This window comes from Amblyraja radiata, chromosome 5, assembly GCF_010909765.2.
Source record: "Amblyraja radiata isolate CabotCenter1 chromosome 5, sAmbRad1.1.pri, whole genome shotgun sequence".
Lineage (NCBI taxonomy): Eukaryota > Metazoa > Chordata > Chondrichthyes > Rajiformes > Rajidae > Amblyraja > Amblyraja radiata.
The window spans coordinates 14,376,736-14,395,491 of NC_045960.1; the positions used below are offsets into that span (position 1 = coordinate 14,376,736).

Genomic DNA, 18,756 nt, shown 5'->3' on the forward strand with positions numbered 1-18,756 from the left:
GCGGAGGTGTTCGGCGAAACGATCGCCAAGCCTACGCTTGGTCTCACCGATATAGAGCAGCGGATGCAATAGATAAGGTTGGAGGAAGTGCAGGTGAACCTCTGTCGCACCTGGAATGACTGCTTGGGTCCTTGAATGGAGTCAATGGGGGAGGTAAAGCGACAGGTGTAGCATCTCTTGCGGTTGCAAGGGAAAGTGCCCGGGGAAGGGGTGGAGCGGGAGGGAAGGGAAGAATTGACAAGGGAGTTACTGAGGGAGAGGTCTTTGCGGAAGGCAGACGGGGGGAGATGGGAAGATGTGTCGAGTGGTGGGGTCACGTTGGAGGTGGCAAAACTGACGGAGGATTACTTGTATGTGACGGCTAGTGGGGTGAAAGGTGAGGACTAGGGGGACTCTGCCCTTGTTGCGAGTGGGGGGATGGGGAGAGAGAGCAGTGTTGCGGGGTATGGAAGAGACCCTGGTGCGAGCCTCATCTATAGTATGGGAGGGGAACCCCCGTTCCCTGAAGAATGAGGACATTTACGATGCCCTGGTGTGGAGCACCTCATCCTGGGAGCAGATGCGGCGTAGACGGAGGAATTGGGAATAGGGGATGGAGTCCTTACAAGAAGCAAGGTGGGAGGAAGAGTACTCAAGGTAGCCGTGGGAGTCAGTGGGTTTATAGTGGATGTCGGTCAGAAGTCTATCACCTGCGATGGAGATATTGAGGACAAGGAATGGTAGGGAAGTGTCGGAAAGGGTCCAGGTGTATTTGAGTGCCGGATGGAAGTTAGTGGTGAAGCGGATGAAGTCAGTCAGTTGTGTGTGGGTGCAGGAGGTGGCACCAAAGCAATCGTCGATGTGGCTGTGCTTGAAACTGGAGACTGTAGTGACACCATCCAACCAGAGGTGGCGCTGTTGATGGCGGTCTGACTGCAGAGACACCATCCAGCTGGAAGGTGGTGCTGTTGATGGCGGTCAGTGCAGGGCCTGCATACCAGAGCGAGCGGAGAGCCCCCTCCGACGGGGCGAAAAATGTTGACCTCTCTGGTCACCTTTACTGGTGACCGCCGGAGGTGATTCCCGGATGCATGCGGGGCGGCTGGCATCGACGGGCCTCGCCCCACCTCTGGTGGTAGGAGCTCCACATGTCGTTGCCGGTGTCGTCGGAGACCGGCTGCGCTGCCGCGCCCCCAGCGGAGACTGGAATCCGTCGCGGGACCGCCGATGCACGACTGGCCGAGGCTCCTCACCACTGCTGGGCCGACCACAACCCGACCGGATGGTTCGCCAGTGGCCGGGGACCGTTGAAATCTGCGCCGGCTAGGAGCAGAAGGACGTCTTCGGGCAGCCGCCCCAGGTAGGCCCGCTCTATCGGGAGGCTAGGCCTTAAGCAGCGGCCGGCGGAGTGTCGGGTAGCTGACGGCAGGTGGGCGGCTCCAGGCGGGCCATGCGGGTGCGGTGGACCGGGGATGCGGGTGGGTGACCCAGACGGCCTGCGATCGGCTAGACCAGGCATAGGCGGGAGTCGAGCGGCCCGACCGCGTGCGTGCCTCAGGAGAAATCCAAAATCCCAATTTGGATCGTCGCAGGTCACCAATGTAGAGGCACCAAACGTCATGAATGTACGGTTTCTCTATTCAGGCATTATAGGTAAGATATTCATGCACGTTTGGTCCTCTAACAGAAAAGTCATTGTTGCTGCTGCGAGGCTGCTGCCTTGTGGGCTTGATCTAAGCTCCTGCTGAGGTGGCAGGACACTCATGGGGAGAGAGAGCGGGAAGGTTAACCCGGGGTTCGTTATATACTAAGGCACATCGTTATACCCCGTGACAACTCCTTCCCGCCATTGCCCTGTCACATGACCCTACCCTGACTGCCGAGGGTTTGTGTGGCAAGTGGCCTAACCACCAGGTGCCGCCACAACGTGTAGTTAAATTCAACCATTCAGATATTGCCACAAGCTGAATTCTCCTTTAGCAGGAGATGTTTGCGGCAGCCAGCATCTCTTCTCCACCTCTCCCAAACACTCATTTGTATGTACACAGTCAGGCTTTGTAATCTGGCAAGAACTATTGCCCATGATAGAATTTATTTTTCTATGTTACGGAAAATTGGAACACACAAAATGCAAAAGAAGCAATAAATCTTGTCAAAGCTCGTGGATTAGGAAAGGCTTTTGAAGTTGTGGATATCGGGGGAAGGGACGGGATTCAAAGATTGTTGTTCATAGGAGAATGCTGGTATCAAAGATGTTTAGGGGGTGCAAGAGGTTAAAGAGTGGTGCCAGTAGAAGTGGCATAAAGGCCGAGGGATTACTTTATGGAGTTGGCCAAGGCTACTTCGACTACACAAGGCAGCGCATCAGTGAAAATGCCTCAGATGAAGAGGGTGGCAGCGTTGTATTGCGAGACATTTGTTCACTATTTAGGACTGGAGAAGGTGTGGCAATAAGGGACTCAGATGTGACTGGTAACATAATCAACGTGATGACATCCGTACTGAGCGATTTAAAACAAAAATTGGCAAAATTCATTGTTTCTTTTGCATTTACTTGTCAATCCCAAATCCATTGTTGGCCTCAGCTGTTAAATAAGAGTAAAGGGCATGTCCCACTTATGTGTCCTTGGCATGCAAATTTAGTGACCACGTGGTCCCGTTGAGACGCACGGGCATTGTATGGCTGCGCCGGGCCGGTCCCACTTAGAAGCACGGAGGGGTATGTAGTTGTGCGCGACATCGTGCGGGGCTCCAAAATTTTTTAGTGAACAAAATCTTCACGCGCCAATGGCCTGTCGCGGAACTGATGGCCAAAGTGGGACAGGCCCAAGACCCTGGTGTGACGCAACGTCTCACCTTCAACAGCAGCAGAAGCAGGCAAACGATCGCCGAACTCGGCCTGGGGCTCACGGCCGTTGCGGTCCGGATCCGCCCCCACTTCTACTCCCAGAGCGGGGTCAAGAAAATTGAAGATAGACACAAAATGCAGGAATAACTCAGCGGGACCGGCAGCATCTCTGGAGACAAGCAATGGGTGACGTTTCGATTCAAGACCCTACTTTTCAGACTGAAGAAGAGTCTCGACACGAAACGTCACCCATTGCTTCTCTCCAGAGATGCTGCCGGTCCCGCTGAGTTACTCCAGCTTTGTGTCCAACTTTAAATGACGTCACGCGTCAGACGGCTGTGCGTACGCATGTAATCGCGCCCGACCTTCGTGGGACCATCGCGGCTCAACGCGACCATGAGGTCGCGTAATTTGCATGCCAAGGACACGTAAGTGGGGCAGGCCCTTAGGTCCCTTTGTCCTCACCGATAAAATGACAATGTGCGAGAAGATTATCCTTTAAGAGGGCGTATAATATGCGATTCAATGGGAAAAGAGCTTTCTATTACTGAAAATTGCAATGTGAGGATTTGTCTGGGAGCACAATTATCTCCATAAAGAAGGGGTACACCTATATAATTAAAATGTCAGTGATGGGCAACTATATAGAGCACAAGGGAACCAAGTATGGTGCAATGAGATAGGAGTAAATAATGACTTCATAGTGAAAGTTATGCACTATGCTCTGTTAAAAGAAACATTCAACCAGGTTTTCCTGACTATGTTTGCCGAGACAGTTATTTTAAGAGCCGAACCCGCAGACTAAATAATTTGTCCTCAGATCTGTGATATTCTAACAGCTCAGCTATAACCTCGGCTCGACTGTTTTACCCCCGGAGGCCAAGGTCCGGTGTTCCTTGACTCATGGCAATTCAAGGTTAATTTTGCTGATCCATGCTGCAATGAAGGTTGCTTCTCACTGCTGTGTTTAGTGAGATCACCCAAACCTTGCATCAAAGTTGAGCGCATCCTCTTTCCCTTCCATAGAAGCTGGAACCTGCATTGTAGGCTTTCTCAAAGTGCAGCTGTTCATAGAATACACTTATTTATACTCTCTCGCAAAGAGCTGCCAGGAGCACCTGGTTGCAGTCCTGGAAAGTTTCCTTGACCCCATTGTAGAAAGAGCATCCTTCTTGTCACCATTCCGTCTAGGGTCATCTGAACTCCAGAGAACATTCTCCTGTTCCATTCTATTCATTGAATAATTACACCCCAGTAGCCAGTAGAAAATTGCTTAAGAAGGGTCTCAACCCGAAACATCACCTATTCCTTTTCTCCAGAGATGCAGCCTGACCCTCTGAGTTACTCCAGATTTTTGTGTCTGTCTTCAGAGAACTGCTTGAATTGTGAAACGTCTCTTTAATGCTGCCTTCAAAGATCACACCTGCTGATTGAAATGATGACAGCAAGGAGAACTTGCAACACTTCAATAGGAAATATTGGTGCTGAAGGTTTGTTTAGTTTCGATATACAGCACCGTAACCGGTCTTTCAGCCCACCGAGTCCGCACCGATCAGCGACCCCCGCACACTATCCTACACACCCTAGGGACAATGTCAATCAATCCGTTTTATTTGCCACATACACATATACAGTGGCTTGCAAAAGTTTTCATACCCCTTGAACTTTTCCACATATTGTCACGTTACAACCACAAACGTAAATGTATTTTATTGGGATTTTATGTGATAGACCAACACAAAGTGGTGCATAATTATGAAGTGGAAGGAAAATGATACATGGTTTTCAATTCTTTTTACAAATAAAAAACTGAAAAGTGTGGCGTGCAAAAGTATTCAGCCCCCCTGAGTCAATACTTTGTAGAACCACCTTTCGCTGCAATTACAGCTGCAAGTCTTTTGGGGTATGTCTCTAACAGCTTTGCACATCTAGAGACTGAAATTTTTGCCCATTCTTCTTTGCAAAATAGCTCAAGCTCAGTCAGATTGGATGGAGAGCGTCTGTGAACAGCAATTTTCAAGTCTTGCCAGAGATTCTCAATTGGATTTAGGTCTGGACTTTGACTGGGCCATTCTAACACATGAATATGCTTTGATCTAAACCATTCCATTGTAGCTCTGGCTGTATGTTTAGGATCGTTGTCCTGCTGGAAGGTGAACCTCTGCCCCAGTCTCAAGTCTTTTGCAGACTCTAACAGGTTTTCTTCCAAGATTACCCTGTATTTGGCTCCATCCATCTTCCCATCAACTCTGACCAGCTTCCCTGTCCCTGCTGAAGAAAAGCATCCCCACAGCATGATGCTGCCACCACCATGTTTCACAGTGGGGATGGTGTGTTCAGGGTGATGTGCAGTGTTAGTTTTCCGCCACACATAGCGTTTTGCATTTAGGCCAAAAACTTCAATTTTGGTCTCATCTGACCAGAGCACCTTCCTCCACATGTTTGCTGTGTCCCCCACATGGCTTGTGGCAAACTGCAAACGGGACTTCTTATGGCTTTTTTTCAACAATGGCTTTCTTCATGCCACTCTTCCATAAAGGCCCGATTTGTGGAGTGCACGACTAATAGTTGTCCTGTGGACAGATTCTCCCACCTGAGCTGTGGATCTCTGCAGCTCCTCCAGAGTTACCATGGCTGCTTCTCTGATCAATTATAACCTAACCCTGCTTTAAACTTCTCCACAACTTTATCCCTGACCTGTCTGGTGTGTTCCTTGGGCTTCATGAAGCTGTTTGTTCACTAATGTTCTCTAACAAACCTCTGAGGCCTTCACAGAACAGCTGTATTTATATTGAGATTAGATTACACACAGGTGGACTCTATTTACTAATTAGGTGACTTCTGATGGCAATTGGTTGCACTGGATTTTATTTAGGGGTATCAGAGTAAAGGGGGCTGAATACTTTTACACGCCACACTTTCCAGTTTTTTATTTGTAAAAAAATTTGAAAACCATGTATTTTTTTCCTTCCACTTCACAATTATGCGTCACTTTGTGTTGGTCTATCACATAAAATCCCAATAAAATACATTTACGTTTGTGGTTGTAACGTGACAAAATGTGGAAAAGTTCAAGGGGTATGAATACTTTTGTAAGCCACTGTGAGTGCAGTGAAATGAATTTGCCAGCAGCGGTACAATCAATAATGAACACACAATAGACAATAAGATTTAACACAAACATCCACCACAGCAATTTTCACTGTGGTGGAAGGCACAAAGTACATCAGGGGTCTCTCTATCAAAGCATGTGTAGAATGCATTGCTTGTCCAGGAGTGATGCTTCACTGTCCATGAGCTGCAACTTAGTTTCACCTAGTAGGAAGTGAGAGTGTACAAGCACAGCCCCAGCTGCTGAACATCCATCTCATCCTACAGCTTAGAGCGAAAGTCCTTTTTAACCTCTTTGATGGCCTTATTGAGATCATACCTGGACTTCTTGTAAGAATCCGCGTAGTCAGACTTGAATGCTTGAAATCTGGTCCTCAAAAAGGAGGAGGAGCCATCTTGGTGAACGGCTGCTAGCCAGCAGCCGTCCGTTTTAAATCCGGTTTTTTTATAGTTTTTAGTGAGTCCTGTTTTTTGTTTGTAGGGGATATGGTCTTTTTAATGTGGGGGTAGGTGTAAACTTAATTTCTAGGTCCCTACCTGGTCGGTGAGGCAGCTTCTTCTCCGGGCTGCCCGTCGATCCGTCCTCGTGGCCTACCTGCGGGCTTGGAGCGCCGTTTCCTGGCGGGAACCGCCCAGCACCTCGGCCTCGGCGGCGGCACAGCATTGGAGCGCTGGAGCGGAGCGGAGTGGAGCGGGCGATGCCTTGCCTGGGTCGCCGCGCTGGAGCGACGCGCTGGAGCTCTGGCGAGCTGGACCGCCGAGAGCAACAACTCCGGGCTGCGGGTCTGCGGAGCGGAGCGGGCGGCGCCGACTCTAACATCGGGAGCCTGGGAGCTCCAAACCGGCGCGGCCTTGTCGGCTTCGGCAGCCGCGGGCTCCAACCAAGAAGCGGCCGTTCCAAGTGGCCCAGCCGCCGAAAGGACTCTCCCGACGCCGGGGCAACACCACCCGGTGAGAACGGCCAGGGACATCGGGCCTCCGTAGAGGCAATTGCGGTGGCCTCAATAGGCCTGACTTTGGGGTGAACATGGGGTGGGGACTGGACATTGTGCCTTCCTCCACAGTGCTATCCACTGTGGGGGGATGATTTTTTTGTCTATTTGTAGTCTTGTAGGTCTGTGTCCAAGATGGCTGCCGTGAAGAGAGAGTGGACGCTGGCGCGCTTTGGCTGCCGCTGCTCCCTCTTCACACTGTTTTTGATTTTCTGTTTTTGGATTGAATCCTGTTTTTAATTTGTGTCTCTGTGATGTCTTTATTGTTATATTCCGATTATATGTTATTCCGATATACTATGTAAGGTGTCCTTGAGATGTTTGAAAGGCGCCCATTAAATAAAATTTATTATTATTATTATTAAAACATTGCAAAACTCCTGATTCATCCAAGCTTCTGGTTTTATTTGATTTAATGTTTATTTATCTATATGCCTATAGAACTATTTATTTATTTTTGTTTGACGGCACTAAATTGATAGACAGTGAAGAACCTTATCTAATATTACAATAGGATCTTGATCAACTGGGTCATCAATGGGATGAGAATTAGCAGATGCAGTTTAATTCAGATGAATGTGACATGTCGCATTTTGGCAAGACAAACTGGGCAGGATTTGCAAAGTACATGGTAGTGCTCAAGGGAGTGTTCAGGATCAGAGAGACTTATGGACCTGTCCCACAGGTGACTTTTTATGGTCGTGAGGAGTTACCACATTTTGGCCTCATTATGGTCACCATGAATTTTTCAACATGTTGAAACATTAGCGGCGACCAGAATGAAGCGGCCATGGGGAGTAGCAAGAATTCTCGTCCCGTAGGTGCAGTGGTAGTGGGTCGCCAGGAGGTCGAAGGTTGTCGTAGGTTCTCGTAGGTTGTAGCCGGTGCTGACCGGTAAATTTCATTGGGTCATTGGGGGAAAAAAAAAAAGGATAACCAACGAAGCCCGCCGAGCTTCACAGCCGTGTATCTCTGTCTTCTTAAAAGTTGTCTCCACTCCTTCCTCCCCCTATCCCCCCCTCTCCCCCCTCTTTTAAAGGACTTACGTGACCCTTCCCGCACACTGTGCTTTCACCGTCTTAATTATAGCGCCAACCTTCGTGTTCATCGCGGTGTGTGTCTGTGTCACATCGGCTTTGCACCGTGTGAATTTCACTCCGAGAACGCTCTCCCCGCTTGCCATGTCCCCTGCCTGTATAACAGGCTGGTGAAGGAAACGATGTGTGTGTGTGTGTGTGTTCCACTCTTGACAGTCGCCGTTCCAGTCGCCGAGCAATCACTGAGCAATAGGGGGAGAAGGGACCATGGTCAGGGAGGTGACCAAGATCCCAATGGTCACTCTGACAGAGCTCCAGAGTTCCTCTGTGGAGATGGGAGAACCTTCCAGGAGGGCAACTATATCTGCAGCACTCCACCAATCAGGCCTTTATGGTAGAGTGGCCAAACAGAAGCCACTCCTCAGTAAAAGGCACATGACAGCCTGCTTCGAGTTTGCCGAAAGGCACCTAAAGGACTCTCAGACCATGAGAAACAAGATTCTCTGGTCTGATGAAACCAAGATTGAACTCTTTGGCCTGAATGCCAAGTGTCACGTCTGAAGAAAACCAGGCACCGCTCATCACGGTGAAGCATGGTGGTGGCAGCATCATGCTGTGGGGGATGCTTTTCAGCGACAGGAACTGGGAGACCAGTCAGGATTGAGGGAAAGATGAACGGAGCAAAGTACAGAGAGATCCTTGATGAAAACCAGCTCCAGAACGTTCTGGACCTCAGACTGGGGCGGAGGTTCACCTTCCAACAGGAGAACGACCATAAGCACAGAGCCAAGACAACGCAGGAGTGGCTTCGTGACAAGCTGGAAATACCAGCTGTTGTTTAGTTGGCATTGTACCATCCCACATGAAGGGCACTGGATCAATCAACATCTTTACAAATGTGTGAAATTTGTTTAACCTAGAACAGAGTGATATCACCCGTCTGGAAATTAGTCTCGACCTGGCAGGTGTTTGTCCTAATTAACCATCTTATTTGGCAGCATTAATATCCCAAATAACCTCACAAACAGCACACACACAATACTCCTCGCCAAGTTTCAACCTCATTTGTCCGAGTAGTGAAATAGAGAATAGTCTGGTTCCACAAACACATTTCTCTTGAAACCGTGCTCTATAAAAGGACCTGCTCTCCAACTGCCTTCTTTGAATACACTATGATGTATCCGTTGAACATGCAAGTGTTGCTTGACTGCTTTGTTCAAGAAGTTTGAAGTCACAGGAACTCATAATTTCCTTGTCAATGCCACTCCTCACAGATTGCCCCTCACACTTATATAAGAGACCTCCCATTAAATTTATTAAAATTCACAACATTTTGGAAACCTTTCCTTCAGTCCCGGCAGAATGTTGAATGCAGCGGGGCATTAGTTTGCATTAGAAGTGCAGGCATTCGGAGTCCTTAAGTGGCACAATGCTACTTAAGGTCACAGAGCCCGGACTTGAATCTGATCGATCATCTCGGGAGGGACCTGAAAATAGCTGTGCATCGACGCTCCCCATCCAACCTGACAGAGCTTGAGAGGATCTGCAGAGAAGAATGGGAGAAATTACCCAAATATAGATGTGCCAAGCTTGTAGTGTCATACCCAAGAAGACTTGAGGCTGTAATCGCTGCCAAAGGTGCCTCAACAAAGTACTGAGTAAAGAGTCTGAATACTTATGTAAATGTGATATTTCAGTTATTTCTTTTTAATTACTTTGCAAACATTTCTAAACACCTGTTTTTGCTTTTTTATTATGGGGTATTGTGTTTAGATTGCTGTTTACAAAAAATGAATTTAATCCATTTTAGAAAAAGACTGATACGTAACAAAATGTGGAAAAAGTGAAGGGGTCTGAATACTTTCTGAATGCACTGTATATAATTCCAAGTAGACAGGGTGACGATGAAGGCATTTGGCACATTTGACTTCATCGGTCAGGTTAGTGAGTACAGGAGTTAGATGTCATGTTACATCTGTACATAGATAAGTCCACATTTAGAGTACTGTGTCTGTTCTGGCTACCCTACAATACAGAGAATATAATTAAACTCACATTGGGAAACCTACGGCTTAGGAAAAAGGAGGTTAAACTGGAGATTATACTAGACAGGTTCTAGAGGAGATTTATGAGGATGTTGCCAGGTCTGGAAGGTTTGAGTTATTATGAAAGACAATATAGCCTGGGCCATTTCCTTGGAGAATAGGAGACTTAGAGGTGACCTTATCGACATTTACAAATTCATTTACAAAAGCTTAGATAATGTGAATCTTTCCTCCGGGCTGTCTGACACTGGTGGGCATAGGTTTAAAGTGAGGGGAGAAAGATTTAAAATGGACATCAGGGACAACTTTTCACATTGAGGGTGATGCATACATCGAACAAGCTGCCAGATGAAGTGTTAGAGGCAAATGCAATTATAACATTAAATTACCCTTAGGTGTGTGGATAGGGATGTGCTAAGTCGAACTAACACGGTTAGGCAACTTGGTTGGCATGATCTGAGCTGAAGGGCCTGTTTCTGTGCTGTATAGCTCTCTGACTCTAAATTGCAGGCAATAGATTTTCTTTCACCATGTCTCTCACTCATTAAACTGACCACTTTTGGGAACAGCCTGTTTTATAATTCTTATTCGTTTTTTAAAGTGTATTCATGGACCAGCCCTTTTCTGGCTCTTAGATCTTAAACTCTTGGCCTAATTAGCACTACCTTTAATTGCTCCACAATTTTACAGTCATGCTTTCAGCTGCTAGTGTTTTAAGCTTTGGAATTTTCTCTCTAAGCGTCACACAATCCTTACTCTCTTTCTCTTTTCAGGCCATCTTTACCACTTTTTCATTTACCTAAATGAAATTAAATCCAGTCCAAGAATTCAGAAAATGAATTAGAGTCCTTTGTCCTTTGTCCCCCAATAATATTAGAAGGATTTATACATGCATGATTTTCCCTCCATGTATTGACAGAAAACTGTCAGGAACCCAGAATTTCTGATGCACAAAGGCGTGTGGAAGATAACAATAATTTACATTCTTTTGAAAGTTACCTGAATTTAAGCAAGTCATAATTAACCATTAGCCTGGGAAATTATTTGAGTATTGCTCCACCCAGTGGCTCAATAGAAAACTAAAGGAAAATTGCAAGTTGAATCTACAACATTCATCTGGTAACACGTTTAATAAGCGAGTTCGGTACCCCGAAAAATGCAAGGAACCATGGGATTTGTCAAAGGTTATTGGAGAAAAAAAGCGAACGGGGGTGTCAGGTAGCGGGAGAGCGGGGTGTAACAGCGAGAGAGTGGGCAGATGCGAGTGGGAGACAGGGGAGAGACTGGACCGATGGAGAGACGGTGAGCGGTGGGGGAGAGAGAAGGGTGATGCAAGACATGCATGTTTGTGTTTTACTCACAAATGTGTTTAGTTTAACATTCCACGGGGAGTGCCGGGGTTTGCACGTTGATTGCAGAGACGGGCAATGTTCCCCAGTCCCTACCTCCAGTCTGGGGTGGGGGGATTGGGAGGGCGGGGGGTGGGGGGGGGGGGGAGGTGGAGGGATTGTCCTAGCGCCGGGGAGTTCTTGCGGAGACGGGGTATCTGGGACCTGCAGTGAAGCTGCGATAGCAAGTTCTTCTCTCCACATCCCTCTCCCCATCCCACTCCCCGCCACTTTTACCCGCAGAGAGGTGTCGCTATGTTGGAAGGAACTGCAGATGCTGGTTTACACCCACAAATACACAACTAAAAATAAACCAAAAACATACTCCTAACAAGACCAAAAAAAAAAAGAAAAATTAGACAGACCGCAGCCACAAGGCACCGCCACCGGAAATACCAGCTGTTCTTTAGTTGGCATTGTACCATCCCACATGAAGGGCACTGGATCAATAAACATCTTTACAAATGTGTGAAATTTGTTTAACCTAGAACAGAGTGATATCACCCGTCTGGAAATTAGTCTCGACCTGGCAGGTGTTTGTCCTAATTAACCATCTTATTTGGCAGCATTAATATCCCAAATAACCTCACAAACAGCACACACACAATACTCCTCGCCAAGTTTCAACCTCATTTGTCCGAGTAGTGAAATAGAGAATAGTCTGGTTCCACAAACACATTTCTCTTGAAACTGTGCTCTATAAAGGACCTGCTCTCCAACTGCCTTCTTTGGATACACTATGAAGTATCCGTTGAACATGCAAGTGTTGCTTGACTGCTTTGTTCAAGAAGTTTGAAGTCACAGGAACTCATAATTTCCTTGTCAATGCCACTCCTCACAGATTGCCCCTCACACTTATTTAAGAGACCTCACATTAAATTTATTAAAATTCACCACATTTGGAAACCTTTCCTTCAGTCCCGGCAGAATGTTGAATGCAGCGGGGCATTAGTTTGCATTAGAAGTGCAGGCATTCGTAGTCAATAGGTAGCATTGTGCCAATGGTAGCAAATGGAAATGGCTGAATATAGGCACAAAATGCTGGAGTAACTCAGCAGGACAGGCAGCTTCTGGAGAGAAAGAATGGGTGACTTTTCGTGTCGAGACCCTTCATCAGACCGAGAGCCATGGAGAGGAAAACTAGAGATATGGAAAGGGACAAATAGAATGTAAGGTTTGAAAACGACAGATCAAAGCGGACGATGATCAGGAAATGTAGAATGGTTCATTGCTGGGTAAGGGGAAGTTGACAACGAGGCATACAAACAGTAAAAATCAGGAGGACAGTGAGTCGGAGAACAAGGGTGGGGGAGGGACAGGGAGAGAGGGAAAGCCAGGGTTACTTGAAGGTAGATAAATCATTCTTCCTACCGTAGAGTTAACTTGCACATGTTGAGTTTTACTGCTTGTTATATTACAGTATAGCATCACAGTCGAAGAGAAAAGTGCAATTTTACAACAACAAATAACAAGGACCTGATTTGTACAACAGTGATACCAGACGATCCCTGTGGTAAGATAATTGTCTTTTTGCCTTGGATTAATCAAGACATGGTAACTGAATGTCCATAAACGTGTTTAAAAAGTTACACTTTTTACAGCTGGAACAAGTGTGCAGACCACACAGGAACAGGGCATGTGCTTCTCACTTCCTCCAAGGTGATATATTGGACAATTAATTGTATCCGTTTAACCTGAGAGTGGACTGTATGAGCAGGAACAGGATCGGTCGAACGTGTAGCAGAAGCATGCAAGAGCATGATCTGTTCTCCATTGTAGAATGCCACTGTGTCTGAGGTACGTACTGTTGGGAATCTGCAGAGATGAATGGTGGGGAAGAATGGATTTAATGATGACTCACTCGTATTTAATGATGACTCACAAATCTTACCCAGGGCACCGGCAATTCCCTCTCTGGCTTCCCACAGAGTTGTTGGATATATCTGATCAGGCCCGGGAGATTTGTCCATCTCAATACACTTAAGGACCTTCAACACAACATTGACCATAATGTTGATTGCCCTCAAGACACTTCCATTGACTTCCAAGATCCCCCCCCCCCCCCCCCCCCCCCCCCGGTAAAAGCAGAGAAAAAATACTCACAAATACCTTGCCCATCTCCTGTTACTCCACACAGAGTTGACTTCTTTGAACCCTGAGAGACCCCATTCTCTCTCTCTTTACCCTTTTTCCCTTAATGTACTTATAAAATCTCTTGGGATTAACTTTAATATTATCTGCCAGAACTATCTTCTGTCTCCATTTTGCCCTCCTGATTTCCTTTTTTCGTGTCCCTGAAACTCCTCCAGGGATACACTGGAGGGATCTGCATCTCCTCTGCATTCACTCCAGTGCAATATAGTCTTTCCCATCTCCCACAGAACCAATGTTTTATAAATTTGAACCAAGTACAATTTATCTGTCTCGGATAGATAAATAGTGAAGAAGACTTTTGACACGTTGGCCTTCATCAACTGGGGAAGTGAGTACAGAAGGGCAGTATATTTGTGCAGTCGTTGGTGAGGCTGCACACTGAGTATTTTGTTCAGTTTCAGTCACCCTCCTGCTATGAAAATATGTCAATAAGCTGAAAAGGGTACTGAGAAGATTTATGAGAATGATGGTCTGGCCTGAGAGTCTGAGCAAGAGGTTGGGAAAACTAGGACTTTATTCCTTGGACTGCAGGAGGCTGAGGAATGATCTTATATTGTATAAAGCCTTGAGAGGAATAGATGGGGTAAATGCACAGTTTTTTCCCCAGGGTTCCTTCGTCTGGTGGTGCATATTTTCAAGCTTGTGTAGTTTCTACTCGACAGGAGCAGGGAGAAGAAGGAATGACCAGAGTGGGCAAGATCCTTGATTACCTTGGCTGCCTTCCTTTGGATGCACAATGGTGGGGAGTCTGGTCCGTGTGATGGTCCCTTGTTCCTGAAGACAATAACCCACTCCTTAATCTTGCTGACATTGAGGGAGAGGTCATTGTCCTGACACTGCTACTAAGCTCTTGGTCTCCTCTGCATGTAGATCTCCATCTCATTATTGTTCATAATCCTGCCCACCACAGTGGTGTCACCCGCAGACTTGTAGATGGAGTTAGAGCAGAAACTGGCTGCACAGTGGTGCATGTACGGGGATGTCCAGACTACATTGACTTCCCCAACTTCAGGTAACTCATACCACATTCACACTCTCTGCACCAGTGTGGCTATTTCTGCCCTAGGTCATCCATCTGTGATAGTCATAGAGTGATACAGTGTGGAAACAGGCCCTTCAGTCGAACTTTCCCACACCGGCCAATATGTCCCAACTACACTAGTCCCACCTGCCTGTGTTTGATCTATGTCCCTTCAAACCTGTCCTATCCATGTGCCTATCTAACTGTGTCTTAAATGTTGGGATAGTCCCTGCCTCAACTACCTACTCTGGCAGCTTGTTTCATACACCCACTGCCCTTTGTGGGAAAAGGTTACCTCTTAGGCGCCTATTAAATTGATTCTCCTTCAAGTGAAATGTGAGGTGTTGCATTTTAGTAAGTCCATGGCGACCGCACCCCTCTTTTTCCCCCCAGTAAGAAAAAATCCCGAGGGGGGGAAAAAAAGGAAAAATCGGGGAGAAAAAAAAAAATGGATTAAAAAATCATCGGACTGCCATTTGCACTCCGCACATTGAGCTCGATACCTCCTGTCTGCTCCAGGTAAGTAGTGGAATATTGCGTTTCAGGAGGAGTATGTTTTTTATCTTCGGTCTATTCTGGCCCGCGGGATAAGGGCCCGGGGGGAGGGGTGCGGGGTGCGGTGTCTGCCCGCCCGGTCCAGCATCTCCATCCGTGGCGTCGGAGCCTCACCAACGGCCAGCCTGGCGACCAGGAGACTGTTTTCCCGTCGCCGGGTGGGAGTGGCTGAATCTGAACCCAGCGGCTGTAACCCCAACACCAGACGTCGTTGCGGCGGGGCCCGCTCCCCTTGCCTCCCCCCGCTGCCGGGGCCCAAGCCATCTTCCCCCCACGCCACCCCCGCTGGACCCACGCCACCCCTGCTGGACCCACGCCACCCCCGCTGGGCCCACGCCACCCCCCGCTGACCCCCACTGGGCCCACGCTACCCCCGCTGACACCTGCTGGGCCCACGCCACCCCTGCTGGGCTCACGCCACCCCCACTGACCCCCGCTGGGCCCAGACCACCCCCACTGGGCCCAAGCCACCCCTGCTGACACCTGCTGGGCGCAAGCCACCCCTACTGGGCCCACGCCATCCCCACTGGGCCCACGCCACCCCCGCTGACACCTGCTGGGCCCACGCCACCCCTGCTGGGCCCACGCCACCCCCACTGACCCCCGCTGGGCCCAGACCACCCCCGCTGGGCCCAAGCCACCCCCGCTGGGCCCAAGTCAAGTCAAGTTTATTTGTCACATACACATACGAGATGTGCAGTGAAATGAAAGTGGCAATGCTCGCTGACTTGTGCAAAAAGACAAACAACCAAACAAACTATAAACACACATATTCTTTTTCATAATAAATAATGGAAGGAAAAACGTTCAGTAGAGTTAGTCCCTGGTGAGATAGGCGTTTACAGTCCGAATGGCCTCTGGGAAGAAACTCCTTCTCAACCTCTCCGTTCTCACCGCATGACAACGGAGGCGTTTGCCTGACCGGAGCAGCTGGAACAGTCCGTTGCAGGGGTGGAAGGGGTCTCTCATGATATTGTTGGCTCTGGAGTTGCACCTCCTGATGTATAGTTCCTGCAGGGGGGCAAGTGAAGTTCCCATAGTGCGTTCGGCCGAACGCACTACTCTCTGCAGAGCCTTCTTGTCCTTGGTAGAGCAATTCCCAAACCAGATGGTAATATTCCCGGACAAGATGCTTTCCACATCCGCTGCGTTGAAGCACTGGAGGATCCTCGGAGACTGAATTTCCTCAATTGCCTGAGGTGGTAAAGGCGCTGCCTTGCCTTACTCACGAGTGCTGAGGCGTGTGATGCCCATGTCATATCCTCGGAGATGTGGACTCCCAGATATTTAAAACAGTTCACCCTATCCACAGGATCCCCATTTACCCTCAATGGAGTGTACGTCCTCGGATGATGTGCCCTCCTAAAGTCCATGATCAGCTCCTTCGTTTTTTTGATGTTCAAGAGGAGGCTGTTATCCTGGCACCAGTGCTAGATCAGCCACCTCCTCCCGGTAGGCCTTCTCGTCGTTGTCTGAGATCAGGCCCACCACCACAGTGTCATCAGCAAACTTAATTATTGAGTTGGAGCTGAACCTAGCCACACAGTCATGTGTGTACAGGGAGTACAATAGGGGGCTGAGGACGCAACCCTGGGGCGATCCTGTGCTCAGGGTGAGGGACATCGATGTATTCCCTCCCATCTTGACTACCTGGGGCCTGGCGGTAAGAAAGTCCAGGACCCAGGCACACAGTGAGGTGTTGAGCCCCAATTCCATTAGCTTCCCGGCCAGTCTGGTGGGGACTATCGTGTTGAAGGCTGAACTGTAGTCTATGAACAGCATCCTCACATAGCCCCCCTTCTGGCCGTCCAGATGGGAGAGAGCGGTGTTCAAGACCTGGGAGACCGCATCGTCCGTGGATCTGTTCGGACGGTATGCGAACTGCAACGGGTCCATGTTCCGAGGGAGGAAGGCGCAGATGTGTTTCCTCACCAGCCTCTCAAAGCATTTCATGACTACCGAGGTAAGGGCCACCGGACGGTAGTCATTCAGACAGGGTGGGGAGGCATTTTTTGGTACCGGTACAATGATGGATTTTTTGAAGCAGGCGGGGACCACGGACTTGTCCAGGGAGAGGTTGAATAATGTAGTGCCATGCTTTCCTCATGTTCACCCTTGTCAGAGCCCTCCTCATGTCGTGCTCGGACATCGAGAATGTGTGCGCATTCCTCCCTTCAGCTTCGGTAGCCAGCCCGCTGGCGGTATTGTCGATAGTCGGCAGACCTGCGGTGGTGTTGCCCCTCTCGAAACGAGCATAAAAGGAGTTCAGGTCATCAGCTAGGGAGGTGCCGGCACTTGCGGGAGGGGTGCTCCGGTAGTTGGTTACAATCCGTAGCCCCTGCCACAGGCTTCTGGTGTCCTGCTGCTCCATATGTAACTCCATCTTGTCTCTGTACCTCCTCTTTGCATCCTTCACCGCCCTTCGCAGTCGGTATGACTCTGCCTTGTAGACGTCCATGTTTCCTGATGCCAGGCCCGAGTTGTAGGCAGTGATGCAAGCATTCAAGGTCACACGAACAGACCTGTCTACCCAGGGTTTTTGGTTCAGAAAGGTGCTTACCCTTACCGTGGGGACGATGTTGTCGGTTACTGTTGCGATGAAGTCCGTGATTGCTTCCGCGAACTCACTGACGTCCCAGCCACCCCCACTGGGCCCACGCCACCCGCACTGGGCCCACGCCACCCCCACTGACCCCTGCTGGGCCCAGGCCACCTCCACTGGGCCAGGCCACCCCCACTGGGCCCAGGCCACCCCCACTGGGCCCAAGCCACCCCCGCTGACACCCCCTGAGTCCAAGCCACCCCGCTGGGCCCACGCCACCCCCGTTGACAACCGCTAGGCCCACGCCAGCCCAGCTGCACCTGCTGGGCCCACGTCACCCCTACTGGGCCCACGCCACCCCCACTGGGCCCAAGCCACCCCCACTGGGCCCACACCACCCCCGGTGGGCCCACGCCACCTTCATCTTCGTCCCCCCCCGCCGGAGGGGGGGGGGGTGTGGGAGGGGGAGAGAGAGAAGGGAAGGGAGGGGAGAGAGAGAGAGATGGGGAGGGAAGATGGAAAGGGGGATTATCTTTAGTGAGATTGCAAAATTAAGGTAGGTTTTAGAGCTATTATATTTTCTCCTCCATATGAATAATTTTAAACAATATCAAATAATATCAAACAATTGGAACTGCTTTCTTTTCCTTGATAGCAATATTGAAAAATATGAATTCCATAGTTTGTGACGTAAATATACATTTTAATGGGATCATTATATCCAGATGTAACATTTCCATTTCGAGATCGGGGGGGGTGGGGGGATAGTGGGGCAAATACGCGTCAAGCGATAGCCTAATCGTTAAAGAGTTAAAAGATAGCCTAATCGATAAAGAGCTGAGATAAGGAATCAGAGCTGCCAAGGAAAGGTACTCTGATAAGATGAGGAGCAAGTTCTCAGCTAGTGACTCTTCTTCAGTTTGGAAGGGCATGCAAGAAATCACCAGCGATAAAAGGAACCCCCCCCCCCCCCACCCCCCCCGCTCTTTGGACAATTGTCAGCTGACGAACAACCTGAATGAGTTTTACTGCAGGTTAGAAAATCAGAAACGTAACCCTGGTACCCCCTCCCCAACAAACACAG

The 18,756-nt window shown here is 48.8% G+C and overlaps 1 protein-coding gene across 1 annotated transcript in view; it reads left to right on the top strand.

The window, feature by feature from the left end:
* The first annotated feature begins 1,127 nt into the window (after positions 1-1,127).
* LOC116972901 overlaps positions 1,128-18,756 on the top strand; it is a 45,470-nt gene continuing 27,841 nt past the window's right edge. The window contains exon 1 of the mRNA XM_033020488.1: positions 1,128-1,339. Coding sequence (XP_032876379.1) covers positions 1,128-1,339 — 212 coding nt within the window. The remainder of the gene's footprint in view (positions 1,340-18,756) is intronic.